General features: G+C 46.6%; 1 protein-coding gene and 1 non-coding gene across 2 annotated transcripts; both read right to left on the bottom strand.

Moving 5' to 3' along the window:
- Positions 1 to 5765: 5765 nt before the first annotated feature.
- Positions 5766 to 5838, bottom strand: TRNAT-UGU (transfer RNA threonine (anticodon UGU)). Its single transcript has one exon. It is a non-coding gene; the product is annotated as a tRNA-Thr (tRNA).
- A 1150-nt stretch (positions 5839 to 6988) lies between these two features.
- LOC102975640 (adenylyltransferase and sulfurtransferase MOCS3-like) lies at positions 6989 to 9239 on the bottom strand. Its single transcript, XM_024130679.2, is given in 2 exon segments — positions 6989 to 9128; positions 9131 to 9239. Coding segments are annotated over 2 exon segments (1362 nt in total). The 3' UTR covers positions 6989 to 7875.
- Between the last annotated feature and the right edge of the window lie 8043 nt (positions 9240 to 17282).

Below are 17282 nucleotides of genomic sequence, written 5' to 3'. Positions count from 1 at the left end.
TCTCCATCCTGAATTCTCCTCAGGGTGAACTGTCAGGGGAGGCTGCAGTGGCTGATGGCTTGATAGCCACAACATCCTTTGTTTACTGAAATGGCAGGTGACATTCTTTGTACACACTCTCCAGGATAGAAATGAACTTCAGGGTCTGACCAACCCTGATATTTTACACTTTTAGCTTCTCAGATGAAGATATCAACGTAAAGATGGGAGGGCTTACACCCTGCATCATTTTGTTGAAAGATGGCTGAAAATCCTGGTGCAGTTCAGGGAGACTGGATCTAACCTCTGGAAAGAATATAGGAGCTCACTCTGTCTCATTTTCTTCCTGTACCATCTTTCTTTAAAGACGTGTGGCAAAAATAGAGTCTGGCCCTATTTGATGAATATAAATGCAAAAATCCTCAACAAAATATTAGCAAACTGAATCCAGCAATACATAAGGAGGATCGTACAACATGATCAAGTTGGATTCATTCCAGAGTTGTAAGGATGGTTCAACATATGGAAATCAGTCAATGTGATATACCACATTAACAAAAGACAAAAACCATATGATTTTCTCAATAGGTACAGAAAAAGCATTTGATAAAATTCAACATCCATTCATGATATAGACTCTCACCAAAGTGGGTATAGAGGGAACATATCTCAACAAAAGTCATGTATGACAAACCCACAGCCAACATGATACTCAATGGTGAAAAGCTGAAAGTCTTCCTGCTAAATTCAGGAACATGACAAGGATGCCCACTCTCACCACTTCTATCTAACATAGTATTGGAAGTTCTAGCCACAGCAATCAGACAAGAAAAACAAATAAAAGGTATCCAAATTGGAAGGGAAGAGGTAAAATTGTCATTACTTGCAGATGACATGGTCCTCTATATAGAGAACCCTAAAGACTCCACACAAAAACTTAGAACTAATAAATGAATTCAGCAAGGTAGCAGGATACAAGATTAATTCACAGAAATCTGTTGTATTTTATACTAACAATGAAATATCAGAAAGAGAAAGTAAAAAAAAAAACCAAACTGTTTAAAATTGTGTTAAAAAAAAAAAACCTAGGAATAAACTCAGCCAAGGAGGTGAAAGACCTATATGTTGAAAACTTTAAAACATTTATAAAGAAAATTGAAGATGATTCAAGAAATGGAAAGGTATCCCATGCTCTTGAATTGGAAGAATTAATATTGTTAAAATGGCCATACTACCCAAAGCAATTTACAGATTTAATGTGATCGCTATCGAAATAACAATGACATTTTTCTCAGAACTAGAAAAAATAATCCTAAAATTTATATGGAACCACAAAAGGCCCAGAATGACCAAAGCAATCCTGAGGAAAAAGAACAAAGCTGGAGGTATAACCGTCCCAAACATCAGACAATACTACAAAGCTACAGTAATCGAAACAGTGTGGTATTGGCACAAATCAGATATATAGATTGATGGAATGGAATAGAAAGCCCAGAAATAAATTTACTTACCTATGGTCAATTAATCTATGACAAAGGAGGTGAGAATACACAATGGAGAAAAGACAGTCTCTTCAGCAAGTGTTGGGAAAGCTGGAGAGCTCTATGTAAATCAATGAAATTAGAACACACCCTCACATCATATACAAAAATAAACTTGAAATAGTTCAAAGACCTAACTATAAGACATGACACCATAAAACTGCTAGAAGAGAACATAGGCAAAACATTCTCTGACATAAGTCATGGCAATATTTTCTTAGCTCAGTTTCCCAAGGCAAAAGCATTAAAAGCAAAAATTTAAAAATGGGACCTAACCAAACTTAAAAGCTTTTGCACAGCAAAGGAAACCATCAACAAAACTAAAAGACAACCTATGAAGAGGGAGAAAATATTTGCAAATGATGCGACTGACAAGGGGTTAATATCCAGAATATACAAACAGTTCACACAACTCCATATCAAAAAAACAAACAATCCAATCAAAAAATGGGAAGAAGACCTAAACAGACATTTCTCCAAAGAAGACATACAGATGGCCAACAGGCATATGAAAAGATGCTCAATATCGCTAATTATTAGAGAACTGCAAATCAAAACTACAATGAGGTATCACCTCACACTGGTTATCAAAAAGTCTACAGTAATAAATGCTGGAGAGGATGTGGAGAAAAGGGAACCTTCCTACACTGTTGGTGGGAATGTAAGTTGGTGCAACCGCTATGGATAACAGTGTGGAGGTTTCTTAGAAAACTAAAAACAGAGTTACGATATGATCCAGCAATCCCATTCCTGAGCATATACCCAGAAAAGATGAAAACTATAATTTGGAAAGACACATGCACCCCAATATTCATAGCAGCATTATTTACAATAACCAAGACATGGAAACAACCCAAGTGCCCATCAACAGACAGTTGGTTTAAGAAGATGTGATATATATATATATATATATAATATATATGTGTATGTGTGTGTATGTATACACACACATACATATATATAATATATATGTGTATGTGTGTGTATGTATACACACACATACACACAATGGACTATTAGTCATAAAAAAGAATGAAATATTGCCATTTGCAGCAACATGAATGGACCTTGAGAATATTATACCAAGTGAAATTAGGCAGAGAAAGACAAATATTATATGATATCACTTATACATGGAATCTAAAAAAATAATACAAATGAATCTATATACAAAACAGAAACAGATGGCAGACACAGAAAACAAACTTATGGTCACCAAAGGGAAAAGAAGGTGGGGAGGGATAAATTAGAGTATGGGATTAACAGATACAAACTGCTATACATAAAATAGATAAGCAACAAGGATTTACGTATAACACAGAGGACTATATTCCATATCTTGTAATAACCTATAATGGAAAACAATCTGAAAAAAATGTATATATAGGGCTTCCCTGGTGGCGCAGTGGTTGGGAGTCCGCCTGCCGATGCAGGGGACGCAGGTTCGTGCCCCGGTCCGGGAGGATCCCACATGCAGCGGAGCGGCTGGGCCCGTGAGCCATGGCCGCTGAGCCTGTGCTCCGCAACGGGAGAGGCCACAACAGTGAGAGGCCCACGTACCGCAAAAAAAAAAAAAAAAAAAAAAAAAAAAATGTATCTATGTATAACTGAATCACTTTGCTGTACACCTGAAACTAACACAGTATTGTAAGTCAACTATACTGCAATTTAAAAAAAAAAAGGCTCTGGCCTGGAAGTGGGTTTTTTTTGGTCATGTTTTTATTTAATTTAATGAATTTATTTATTTGGCCATGCTGGGCAGCTTGTGGGATCTTAGTTCCCCGACCAGGGATTGAACCTGCACCCTCAGCAGTGAAAGAGCAGAATCCTAAACACTGGAAAGTGTTTTGAGCCCTGGGAGAAAGGTGCTCAGAATTCATGTGTTAAAATAGAGGACCACATCCATCAAATTCAAGGCTTTCTGAACACAGCTTTTCAACAGAAGGATAGCGGGTCTAGAGAAGGGAACTGAACAGGTACCCTGAAATGCTGGGAACCTGGGGGAGAGGCAGGGTATTCCTCTCAGGAAAAGTGGCTTTATTTTTTGGAAGACGGCTGGCAATGCCCGTGAACTTTCATGAAGGGGTAGGACTGTGAGAAAACAACCACTAGGTCACAGCCAACATGTATTCAACTTCCTTAGAGCCTGAGGAGTTGAAAGGTTCAGAAAAATGCACACATGCATGTGCTTGTTCTTTATAGAAACCGGTAGGAGGAGGGGGAAGGGGATGAAAGATGAGGACTGGGAATGGCTGGAGGGAGATGGGACTGGAATGCATCTTTTTCTTACTAACTCTGTTACCTGATGACCATGTAAAGCCAGGGTAAGGAGTCTTGGTATTAAGGTATTTGAGGATCTGAAATGGCTTTGCAAAAAGGCATTCAGCGCCAGTGAAGTGATGCCCATTGTGTGATAATTATGTATATTTTTCCTGTATTAATGGGGCCTATTTCCTCAAGGCACTCTGACCACTTGTCTCCCAGCACTCCTAGCAGCAGATATCCAGACCATAGCAGGGCAAAATAACCAACAAAAGCATGTGTGTTTTTCCAGAGCTAAAATCTTGCAAGCCAAGATAGAAATTCTTACAGTTACATCATTCTCAAAACTAACCTACTTTAAGAAATACATTCTCTTAATGGACTTGAGGACACCGTGGGGCATGGGGAGGGTAAGCCGGGACGAAGTGCGAGAGTGGCATGGACTTATATACACTACCAAATGTAAAATCAATAGCTAGTGGGAAGCAGCCGCATAGCACAGGGAGATCAGCTCGGTGCTTTGTGTCCACCTAGAAGGGTGGGATAGGGAGGGTGGGAGGGAGACGCAAGAGGGAGGGGATATGGGGATATATGTGTATGTATAGCTGATTCACCTTGTTATACAGCAGAAACTAACACACCATTGTAAAGCCATTATACTCCAATAAAGGTGTTAAAAAACATTCTCTTGTTCTTTGTGGAGTTTTAGATTACGTTGGGGAGATATGTGATTTCATTTCAACCAATGCCATGCTTACTGCTTGCCAGGCACAGTACTGGCTCTGGGAGACCCAGAGATGAAAGGTTTACCTGATGTGAGCACAGGTTAAGAATTAACCTTGAACTCAAGGTAACAGGACCCTGGCTCCTTGAACCCACACCATCCAACAGAAATACGAGAGCTGCAAATGGGAGCCACACGTCATTAAAATTTTTCTAGTAGCCACATTAAAAAAAAATAGGTAAATTTAATGTATTTGTTTTAATTAATCCAATATATTACAGTATTATCGTTTCAATACGTAATCAATTAAAAATTACTAATGGGACAGTTCACTTTTTTTTTGGTACTAAATTTTCTAAATCCAATGTGTATTTTATTCTTATAGCACATCTCAATCCAGAATATCCACGTTTCAGGCACTCAGTGGCCACATGTGGCTAGTAGCTACTTTACAGACAATCCTTTATCAAGAAATCCTGGGTGGAGAGAATTCATTTATTGAGAAAAGTCTCTCGTGACTCTACGCGACATTCTGGAATTCAGGGAAAAAACGGAGAAACGAAACCGGTTGCAAACTTGGCTTCCCAAACAGCCCGAGACTATTTTTATGAATCGTTTCCCCCTTCCTCTCGAAGGGGGCAGGACCTTGGAGCCAGGCTGGGCTCCGAAGCCAGGGCTGCCACGTGTCATCACAGCGCGGGCCTCCGTCCAGGCCACGCTGGCCATTCTCTGAGCCCCGGGAATAGAGTCGGAACGTGCACTCGCCGGCCGAGAACAGGAGAGTGGGAGCCTGGCCACAGCGCCGCCCGCCGGCCGCGCCGCGTAACTGCAAGCACAGCACCGCCTCCGCGCGCCCCGCCCGCCCCGCCCGCCCCGCGCGCCCCGCGCTCCCCGCCGGAGGTCGAGTTTCCAGCGCGGGCCGCCCCTTTGCCTTTTGTAACTCAGTGCTGGGAGTCTGCAGGGCGTTGAAAACTAGCCGGTGGAGCCTCGCGCCTCCCTTTTGCCGGTGCTTGGGCCGCAGGTCCGGGTAGCGCTGGGTCGCAGAGGACCGCTTTTCTTTTCTTTTTCCTGCTCTTTGTTGCATTCCAGGATTTTCTCTTCCGGGTCACTTCTAAAACACAGTAAGGATGCTCATGATTTGCATTTCAGGAGTAACTTTTAATCCTGCCATAAGTAACGTTTTCAGAAATCACTTTGCATTTTGATGCGTGTTTACACAGGACGATTTTTTTGAAAGAAAAAAAGCACGAATGCATACGAGGCCCCAGCGAGGATCGAACTCGCGACCCCTGGTTTACAAGACCAGTGCTCTAACCACTGAGCTATGGAGCCTCCTTGCTACTTACATTTCTCTAGTTCAGGGACATTGGAAGCAACATTGCTTTCTGGCAGTCTGAAAGTGACCCTGTGCATCCTCTGTCAGTGACAATTATAAAGAACATAATAAGTAGAAAAAAGCCCAGTCTCAAAATTGTATGTTTATGATTACAAAATACTAAATCATACCTACGATAAGTGATGCCTACAGATAAGTGCTGGAAGGGAAAATGCAAAAATGAAATAATGTTCTGATGATGTTATGAGTGGTACCTTTACGTCTTAAAAAATTCTCCAGTCTAGTGTTTACATGACAAATTGTATCAAGTTTCGCACTTATAGGGAAGTTATAAGGGGGTGTCTTTGGTTCTTATAAATTAAATAAGTTATTGATTATGGATGAATTGATTCAACACATTTATTGAGTAATTACATACTATTAGACATCAGAGTGAATAAGTAAAGCTCTGTCCCTGCTCTTTTTTTAATGATTGGGATCATAAAACCATGCCTTATTTCCTTTTGCTTAATTAACTCTTTACTGAAGGAATGAAATTATGCCCACAGCATGATCCATCACCGCACGAAGGAGAGGATGATGATCACCCGCTCCCAGTGGTCTGCAGGCTTCTCTCCCTTACCTTCTTCAGGTGTCTGCTCACATTCCGTTTCTCAGCAAGACACCCACCCCCTGCCCCTTTAAAGCTGCACTGTGCTCCTTATCCTGTCCTTTTGCCCCATGCTACTTAACTTTCTTTCCTTCTAGATAATGTGCTTATTATTATGTCTATTATTCTCTCCAGGTTAGGATGGTCCTTCTTTGAGGCCAAGGGTTTTTGTTTTATTCCCCGTTGTATTCCCAGCATCTAGAATAGTGTCTAGCACACAGTAAGTGCTCAATAAATGCTGAATGAATGACATCTACGATGATGTTCATTTTGTGAGCCAGGAGAAATCAGGGAGACGTTTTGGGAGGTGTCGTGTCATCATTTTCCTTTACTTCCACTTCCACAGCCTCTCCATACAAGTTGGAATTTTTTTTTTTTTTACAACTATAAACAGAAATTTATTTAATCTGAGAGTATTTATCTACAGTAAAGCAATAACAAGTAATATTGGTCAAATATTCAAAGTTCTTCACCTGAAACTGCAAAGGAGAGAAGAATGTTCATTATTTCACTTTAATTCAATATTGTATTTGGCATTCTGGCCATACAGTAAAGACAAAAATAAAAATAACAGGTTGGACAGGGACAAAAGGACAGGGGAGGGCAGAAGGCTGGGACCTGGGACTTGAAGATTCCAAAGCAAGCCAAACCACACAGTTTAGAAATTTCTGTATGTGTACAACATAAGGTGGACCCTGAAGTTAAGTCTAAGAAAAAATCAGCAATTTATAAAAGAAACTGACATGCTACAAAGGTGGTTTCTATCTTGCTAGACTGTAAATATCTTACTTGGCTATTAGTTGAAAATATTTAATAGAGTGACCACTTCCCAGCTAATTTTCATTTTAATGTTTTAACAATTTACATTTTAAACACTGATTTCTCTAGGGCATGTTCCATCATCTGAATTAGAAATAACACCCAAAGAGTGTCTTAGTAAACAATAAACTTAACTATATCATCCGTGATCAAGTCAGTTAAGTATATTACACCTTTCCAAGCAATGAAATGGACAACTTTAAAGAGCTTTTTAATTGCGAGATTAAAAAAAAAAAAAAATGGCAGGACACGCAAATGACCTGCAGTTCAAAACACAAAGTCCTGTCACTTACATTCCATCCCACCTGTTCAACACACCATCCAAGTGCTGCAAACACCAGCCAGTTCAGAGGAACAGTGTTATAACCCCTTAATTGCTACATCACCCAGTAAGTTACAATTAAAAAGCTCCTTATAAAAAGAAGTCCACCTATCCGCAGATATTGGAGAATCCCAGGCTGTTCCGTACATTACTGAAAAAAATGCAAATACATTCATAAAAGCAAAAAAACTTTAGGTAACATGACAACCCACATCTTTCGCTGATCAGACTCTACCGGCCATCTCAGTATTGCGGAAACGTTCCATCGATTTTGGCAGCCCAGGCCATGAGGCCTCCCACAACATCCCGAACTGTTAAAGAGTCTAAGTCTGTCCAGGACTGCAGGATCTTCACGGCTTTCTGGGAGTCATTGCCCAGTTTGCAGATCACATAAATGGGGAGAGATGCCCCTTCCTGTGTGCCCTGCTTCCCTTCCCGGATTGCTTCTCCCAAGAGTTTCAGGCTCTCCGCATTCCTCCGTTCCAAATGTTTCAAAGGGATGTGTAGCGAGTGAGGCAACCGACACAGGTCCACCTCCACTGGAGGCCTGACGTCCAGCAACAGGTGGGGTGACCCGGAATCCAGAAGTCGCTTATAGTCGACGACAGAAATTCGCTCCTCCGGGCTCAGCAACTGTAGGGAGCGGCACTCATCGGTGGCCGAGGAGCCACAGAAGCTTTCGTAGTCCTGCAGATCAGTCACAGTGGGCCGCTCCCCGGAAGCTGCGCAGTCGGGCCTGCGCCTCCGCAGCCGAATACAGCGGAAATGACCTCCGAGGGCATCAAAGAGCAACAGGCTGCCACTGTAAGAGGGGCCCAGACCTGCAGCGATCTTCAACACTTCCAGCGCCTGCAGGCAGCCCGGGACCCCGGTAACCACACCAAGCACCCCGCCATCCGCGCAGGTGGTCACCGTCTCCGCCGGAAGTGGTTGCGGAAACACGCAGCGATAGCAAGGCCCACCGCCGTAGTGGTAGACTGTGAGTCGGCCCTCGAAGCGCAGGGCGCTGGCCGACACGAGGGGCCGGCCGGTTAGCACACAGGCGTCGTTAAGCAGGTAGCGAGTGGGCACGTTGTCGGAGCAATCAGCCACCACGTCATAGCGGCCGACCAGGTCTAGCGCCGTGGCTGGCGTAAGCGCCGGGGCGTAGGGCACGCACTCCACCGCCGAACTGAGACGGCGCAGTGTAGCGGCGGCCGAAAAGACCTTGGCCTGGCCGGCCAGTGCCTCGCCGTGCAGCACCTGACGGGCCAGGTGGCTCCCTTCTACTACGTCGTAGTCCACAAGGCCCAGGCGGCCGACGCCGGCCGCTGCCAGGTACTGCGCCAGTGGGCAGCCGAGCCCCCCGCAGCCCACGACCAGCACGGACGCGGTCGCCAGGCGCAGCTGTCCCTGCACGCCCAGCTCAGGCAGCACGAGCTGCCGACTGTAGCGCAGAATCTCATCTCGGGACGGGGCGGCCCTCGGCGGCAGGGGAGACACCGGAACCAACCTGACTCCTGCTCGGCCAGAAGAGCCGCCGCCAGCCTCTGCTTCGGGGAACTCAGCTCCTCCTCACGCTGGGCAACTTCAGCCTGCAAAGTGAGCACCTCCTGCCTGGCCGCCATGGCAGCTTCTTCCCAAGTTGGAATTCTTAACACCCTTTAGTTTCCTTGGCCGATCGGATTTTCTTATTGTCCTGTTTCCCCGCCCTTTGCTCTGAGATTGACTGTCCTATTGCGAGGCTTTCCTCCTCCCTCCGCTCCAGGAGCCTCCAGGGGCTTCTCATTGTTCTCAGGATAAAGGGCAAACTCCTCGGTTAGTTTCATTTTTTGCATACAAACTTCTCCTCCCTCTCAAGCAAGCCTAAGAAACCCCTCCATTTCTCATTTTACGTGGCTTCTTCTCCCTGTAACATCTTATCCTGATTTTAATGTCTCACGTCATCTTGCCAAAAGCACCAAGAACTGGCTTATTTTCCATCTGAGGTGATTTTGAGGAGTGCATTTGTTTCTAGCCCTGGCAACATATCAAACACGGTGGGGCTTAAACAGTAGAAACGCATTGTCTTACGGTTCTGGAGGCCACAAGTCCAAATTCAAGGTGTCGGCAGGGTTTTTTCCTTCCGAGGGTTTTGAGGAAGGATCCCACCCAGGCCTCTCTCCTTGGCTTGTAGACGGCTGTCCTCTCCCGGTGTCTCTTTCCTCTATCTGTGTCCGTTTCTGTGTTCAAATTTCCCCTTTTTATAAGGACACCAGTTATGTTGGATTAGGATCCACCCTAGTGATCTCACTTTAACTTGATTACCTCTGTAAGGACTCTGTCTCCAAAGAGCCCACATTGTGAGGTACTGGGGGTTAAGACTGCCACATGAGAATTTTGAGGGGACACAGTTTAACCTGTAACAAGTAGGTCAGGCATTGAACCAAGGCAGCAGCAAGGCCTCCCTCCATTCCCTCGATCCCGTGCTGCTTCTGGCCAGTGGGAGGTTCACCAGGGATTTTCACCTGCACCAGCCTTCCCCACAGCCCTGGTGAAGAGGGTCTGCAGGCGGCCGCGGGTAGGATGTGATGGAAAAATGGACCCTCTCCTCTCACCTCAAACTTCTGAACTGTAGGATGAAGGACAGGATGAAAGATCAGGAGGGTGGGCCTCCTATAAAGACTTTAATTTGCTCATAAGTAGCATGGCATCAGAGGAACATGTCTGGGAGGGTTTTATATTTAATTTTATATCCCTTCCTCCTTCTCCTGACCCCCTCCATCGAGCCCGAGCTCAAGCCCTTTCACCACCTCTAAAATGGAGGCCATCATTTTGGCTCTATCTCAGAGCACTCTGGGGGATTCACCACAGTTGTGAACCTGACAGTGGTCAGAGATCGTGAAGTGCCAGATACAAACACGACAGGCATTGCTCTTCATAGGCTGAACGTCTCCCCCTAGTCTGTGGTTGACCCAGAGCAGAACATCTCAGGGGGAGATTCCAGCCTGAGGCCCTAGGAGCGGGGAAGGCATCCAAGGTCCAATCTGGGTGAAGGGAGAGGAGGAGATGGAGACAGAAGTCCCTCAACTATGCGGTGTGGGTTTTTTTTTTTTTTTTGCTGTAAGGCAGCAGTTTGCATGGCAGTTTGCTTTGTTTGCGCGTCACCCACAAGCTCTCCTTTCTCTCCAGCTGTGCAGGGCTGAGTCTCCTGCATCCCAGAGGTGGGGAAGTAGGACAGAGGTCGGCTCTCCACCCACCTGGGGCAGCGGCTCTCCACCCACCTGGGGCAGCGGCTCTCCACCCACCTGGGGCAGCGGCTCTCCTGCACTGTCCTCGGCATCACTGTTCCTGCACCCGCTGTCCTGGGAGCAGGCCTTATTCGATCCCATCCAAAATCAGGTGAGGATGTGAGGTGTAAGCGTCAGGGGGGACTTTCAAGTTTATGTAGCCTGCGCTTCATTTTGAAGATGAGGAAGTTCGGCCCCGGGAGGGGAAGGGGCTGACGTCCAAGATGAAAGGTAGGCTCTTCAGTGGGGACCCGAGGGTCAGGATGTGAAGGGAGGGAGGAAATTGGAGGGTCCCGCCTGGGATCTGTTCCCTCTGTACACCCACCCACAACGGGGTGTGGGGTGGGAATAGGGCCCCTTAGCTGGGAGAACCCCAGAGTCTGGGCATGGAGAGAGGGAGAAGCAACACTAAAGAAGGGGAGGGGCAGGAAGCCGAAGACCCTATTGCTTTATAAACCCAACACAGATTCACACGCGGAAGTGACAGCAGTTAGGGACTGTGGCCCCATGTCTCAGGAAGCATAGAGCACACAGGCTTGTCTAGTTACAGGAGATTCAAAATGAGCGGGATAGGGAATCCCTGCCATCCAGGTTTCCATTTAGGCCTAGAGAGGAGGGATAAATACCCGAGTGCATTGCCATGTTCTTGGTGTCCAGTGAAGCTGGCTGCCTGGCTCAGGTGTCTGAACTCGGACCCGCGCCCCCCACCCCACCCCCAGGTTGGTAGGAGCTCAGGACACAGGAAGGGCTCAGGGGCTCAGAATCTGGGATGCTGGGGTCAGGGGCCTTGCGTCCTAGATGACCCTCTCCTCTATTTGCCCAGACCCTTGGTGGGAGGGGCTGTAGCATCCTCCAGAATGACTCAGGGCACACACCTCTTGTCAACAACCCGGACCCACACCGCTTCCGGCTGTCAAGAGTTCAGAAAAGAAACAGAAGTAAAACCAATGAATCACTGAAGCCGTAAATAGTTAAGAGTATTGTGCACGCACCAAAAAGATGGTTTGCAAATGGGGAGCGCTCAAACCGAACCATGAAATGAGGCTCCAAGGGATATTGCTATATAGCAGCTTATATAGTGTGGAGTCTGTGACTGTTGATTCTTCGCAGCGATTGGTTATGGTATTAGAATTGTTTCCAATATTAGAATTTTCTGAAATGAAAAAGAATCGGTTTCTTGGTTACCTCGTATCAGTTTTGGGGAACAGTTTAAGTTTTGCTTATGATTTTCAGCGGCATAAGGAAGAAGTGATCCAGGTCAAGTTAACCTTGCTTGTTTTGCAAAAGAAGCTAAATTAAGCTTTGCTTGTATAACTAAACTGGTCTTGTCTGCTCCGGGGCTTTGTGAGTCTGGTCTCTGTTTGTGTTTGATTTTAACAGGCCAGACGCGTCCTGTCCCACACGTGGGTGGGCAGAGTCTGACCTTCCTGGAGGCAGTTCAAGAGCCAATGTCCTATGCCCGATGGAATGCACCCGCTTATTAAGATCATTGTAACAAAATTCAGCTCCTGGATGTTGGTCCCATCTCATGCAAAATAGACCTCTCTCAGACAGGATTTTAAAAAGATTGCTGGCCTTTGGATGGGATTGATGCACGGGCTTCAATTCTGAGTCTGGAGCTAGGTGTGCCCCAGCCGTGCAGGGGCGTCATTGGGTCAGGGTGTACGGCCAGTTAGTGGTGGGACAGGGGTTGCCGGTGTTTAGGTTGCTCTGGGAGGGAGGAATCTGAAGGCATGAAGACCAAAGAGGCTGGAGAAGACGCACCCCTAGCCCCACCACCTGCTGAGCCAATTTACTAGCTCACACAAGGTCTCATTTGGTTGGCGCCGCTGATCCTGGCATCTGTTCAGGAGCTGCTGAGCCAACAAAGCCTGGCTCACCCCGGGAAGGTGAGGGTTGATCATTTGCAGATCAAAATGCAGGGGGAGGGCAGGGCAGCAGGAAGACCAGGGACTTCGGGGTCTGGTAACTGAGTTTGAATCCAGCGACACCTGGTCCTGGTCACCTTTTGCTGACTGCAGAGGGCTCCAGGCTGCACCATGGACCAGCTCGGTCTTCATTGTCACAGGCACCTGGTGCCCAGCCCAGCTCTGCCCTTTGCTGGCTGCACCGAAGTTACCTAACTTTTGAGGATCCGTTTTTTTCACTTGTGCAGAGGGGCTAAAGTGTCCATCCTTCCCAGGGTGGTCGTGAGGATAGAACAAAATTCTGCTGTAAAGATGCCAGCCCAGGGCCAGACTCACTTCCCCTTCAGGTACCACCACGTGGACCTGCGCGGTCTGGTCGGCTCTCTGGCCTTCCCTCTGTCTGTGGCAGAGACAGCCGGGAACCTGCAATACCCACTCTGCCCTCTATTCCTCGAACATTCAGACTCTCAGTCTCCACTGGACACTTGCCATCAGCTTTTAACATGCTGGAGTCTCTCTCACAAAAAGCATAATAAAACAAAACAAAACAAAACAAACTCTCCCTCCACTCCAAGGAGTTGATTTCACTTGTTCTATAATAGGGAAGAAACTTTGTATTCTGTTACAAGTTAATCACTAAAGGGATGTTGCCTTTAAGCTTAAATTATACATAATGGCCCCTCTCTGGGAACCCTGCCTCCCAGGTAATGAGCATTAAGCTAAAATACCTTTGTTTAGCTCACAGGACCAGGCCCATGTGTGAATGGCTGCAGGGAGGGAGAAATGAACACATCTCCTCTGGAGTTTGGCTGCAACCAGGACTCTCCCTCCTCCTCTTTTAGTATAAAAGAAGCCTGAATTCCAACTTGAGGAGGATGGTTCTTTAGGACACTAGTCCGCCATCTTCTTGGTCTGCTGGCTTTCCACATAAAGTTGCTCTTCCTTGCCCCAACAGTTTGTCTCTCGATATATTGGCCCGTCTTGCGGCAAGCAGTACAAGCTTGGACTTGGTAACAGTTCTCTCCGTTCCTCATCTCCCACTCATTCAACTCTCCAGCTCCCTTCTACCCCAGAGCTCCCCTGAAATGACCCTCCCTGGCCTCGTCATGGATAAAACCTTGGTGTCTTGGCAGCACTTGACACCACTGGCCATTTATCCTCCTTCGATACTCTCTTTCATGTCCGTCATGGTCCACACTCCTGACAGGCTGCTTGCTCCCAGGAAATGGTTTCTCAGCCTTCTTTACAGACTTTCCAGGCACGTAGGGGCCAGCTTACCTGAGCCTGAATTCTGGCTCTTTTCCTGCCAGTCTGGGAGTCAGTGGTGAACCAAACCGGATGTGGTCCCTGTCCCTGTAGAGCTCGTGGGCCGGTGGGAGACCGCCATCTTCAGATAGTTGGTGGCTTCATGGGGACCAAGGCCGAGGAACAGGAACAGTGAATGCAGACAACTCGCCTTCCTCATTTGTAAAACGGGGATAATGATGATGATGATGTTAATAGCAATAATGCCTTCTCATGTGGGTACTTGGGAATAAGACGTGAAGCAGAGCATGTAAATACTTTATCCGGAGCCTGGTGTCTGGGGGGCGCTTACTGATGTAAATTACTTTTATTACTCATTTGTACCTAGAAGTACCGAGTGCAGCCCTCCTATCGTCTGTGGGAGTGTTGCTCACAGAAACGGAGGTGGCAGGAGGTAAAAGAAGGGATGTAGCCCCGTTTCTGCATCCAGAGCTCCTCTCGGGGACCTGCTGAGTGAGACGTTATCACTCTCCTTTGAGCTGAAATAGGAGGCAGTGCGTCATGTTCAGAAAGAGGAGATTCTCTCACCTCCCCAAAGACCACGGATTAGAATTAACCTTATTAAAGTCAGACAGGGCAAGCGCTCAGTGAGACCAGGCGGGGGATAGTCTTTCAGTGGACGCAGCTGTCAGCTGTCTTCTGTCATGTTCCCAGTTCTTTGCAGCCATTTGTAGAAGGAGTTTCCATCCACCACCTGCCATAGACAGTGGGGTGGGATTTCCAGACTTTGGGTCAGTAGGATGAGAGGCTGGAAATGTTGAGTTCAGGGACTGGAGGGCAGTTGAGACACTGAGGGGGTCCCAGGAAATTGTTTGTAGATGAATAAACAGAGACTTTGAGAGCTTAAATAACTGACCCCAAATAAAGGCCATACAGTCAATTATCGGCCACAGGGTCTGAACCCAGACCCAGGGCTTTCCCCTGGAGCAAAATCTCCTCTGCCATAACACTTTGGATTGATCTTCTTACAGAGAAGAGCGACAGTCTTTATGTCTTTAAACCTAAATCTGGATATATTGTTTTAATGGTGCTAGCACACTCTAGAAGGACTGTGGACAATCAAGACTGTTCCAGAAACACTTGTGATCTGTGGTCCCAGGATCTGGAGGTGGTGATGAGCTCAGGGTTTGGAGTCACAAAAGCCTGGTTTTAAATGGTAACTCTGCCACTGCCGGCTGTGTGACCTTGGCCACATTACCTGACATCTCTGAGCTCCAGTCTCTTTATCTGTAATGTATTTCCTCAGAGAGTCAACACAGACTGGTTTCTCGGCTGTGAAGATTAAATGAGATAATGTCAAACCCCTGAGCATGCCATTTGTGCCTTTTATTTTATTTTTTTGTGGTATGCGGGCCTCCCTCTGTTGTGGCCTCTCCCGTCGCGGAGCACAGGCTCCGGACGCGCAGGCTCAGCGGCCATGGCTCACGGGCCCAGCCGCTCCGCGGCATGTGGGATCCTCCCAGACCGGGGCGCGAACCCGGTTCCCCTGCATCGGCAGGCGGACGCGCAACCACTGCGCCACCAGGGAAGCCCCATTTGTGCCTTTTAAATGGTAGCAGTGGCAGTAGTAGTAGTTGTTAGTATTACTGTTTTATATTTCTGTGTGCTTGCCTTCTAGAAGAGTGGTTCTCAACTAGGGGTGATTTTTCATGCCCAGGGAACATTTGGCAATGTCTAGAGATATTTTGATTGCCATAATGGGGGAGAGGGAAGCTACTGGCATCCAGTGGGTAGAGACCAGGTATGCTGCTAAACATTCACGGTGCACAAGAGAGGCCACCCACCCCCCAAACAAAGAGTCATCCAACTCAATGGTTCCAAACTCTGGTTTGATGGTCGAGAAACTCTGCTCTAGATATCTGAAAAGAATTTGGGAGCTTGAAGGCTAGAACCACTGAGTGATAATGCGATGTTAGATTTTGGTTCTTGCACTGGCAGGGGGGCCAAGGGGCACTGAGTTTACGGGGGCTGTAAACAGCCCCATCTCTGGGTAGTTGCCACAGAGGAAAGACTTAACACCTCTTTACATATGAGTTCTGGCAGGTAATAATAACACTAAGATTTATACTCCTTAGGGGTGCTGTGAGGATAATCCTGCATCCAGAGCTTAGAGTCGCTGGTATAAAAGGCTAAATAAAGCCAAGACGATTGCATCAGGTCCCGCCGGAGGGCTGCCTTTCTCCACGGTGGTGCTTTGGGCACCTGGGGGTTGCATTCCTCCTCCTCTCTCATGAGCTCATCGTTTATAAATGACAGCCACCCAAGTTGGAAAGTATGACCCAGAGTTGGCAAGTAGAACACTTACTCAGCTTTCTTGTTGGAGCCTTGTGTCTTAACTTATTTATATTAAAAATAAGACAAATATAATACTGCTAGGCAAGCTGTATTATGCGAGAAGAGAAGAATGCGTGTAGAAATTCTCCTTGAGAGCACAAAACTTCTGTCAAGGTTAACCACCGTTATTTATCTTGGCTGCGGTTGAGCGAGTGGACACTAGGTGGCGCTACGTTCCCACGCGAGAGGACGGTGCCTTCCGTGTTAAGTTATTAATGTCAGTCTTGGAGTACATGCACCCCAGAGTGAAAAATATAGTAACAGGAAAGATTTAGTTCTTAAAATAAGTCAGCAGCCCAATGAAGCAAATACTACCATGGCAGGTACATTTTCTTGCTGGAACTGATGGAAAAGGGCATTTATTGCTTACAGGCATCTGGCTACATATATCAAATGATAAAAACACACAATTAGATGAAACCTCCCAGCAGGCCTGGCCTCAGGAGAGAATGAGAAGCAGCTGAGCTCAGCCATAGGCCTGGGATCTGGCGTTGATGTGCCTCTGTCACGACTGTTGCATAAATCTGCAGTCGTCATGAGAAGACCCTTCTAATTGTCTGGTTGGCTCTTCCTGAATTATGAGCGGCCTGGCCCTGCACTTACTTAGGCAGCCATGCCACTTCTTTTGACCCTCAGGTTTTTTACCAGTTAGAATAGGGATCACTCTTCTGGCCCACGTTAGAAGTAAGCAGAGTGAAGATCACAGGTGGCCATGGATGGGACTGGAAAGGAGGAAGTGCTGTTTGCATGTTGTCATGGTGATGGGGCCCAACTTCTCACTGGCCCCTCTGCCCAGCAGTTACCATGCGGTCTCTCCAACCCAGTTGTAAATGGATTTGGACTCACTGGCTCTGAT

This window comes from Physeter macrocephalus, chromosome 4, assembly GCF_002837175.3.
Source record: "Physeter macrocephalus isolate SW-GA chromosome 4, ASM283717v5, whole genome shotgun sequence".
Classification (NCBI taxonomy): Eukaryota; Metazoa; Chordata; class Mammalia; order Artiodactyla; family Physeteridae; genus Physeter; species Physeter macrocephalus.
Note: the sequence above shows the minus strand (reverse complement) of the source record. Positions and strands in the feature narration are given on the sequence as shown.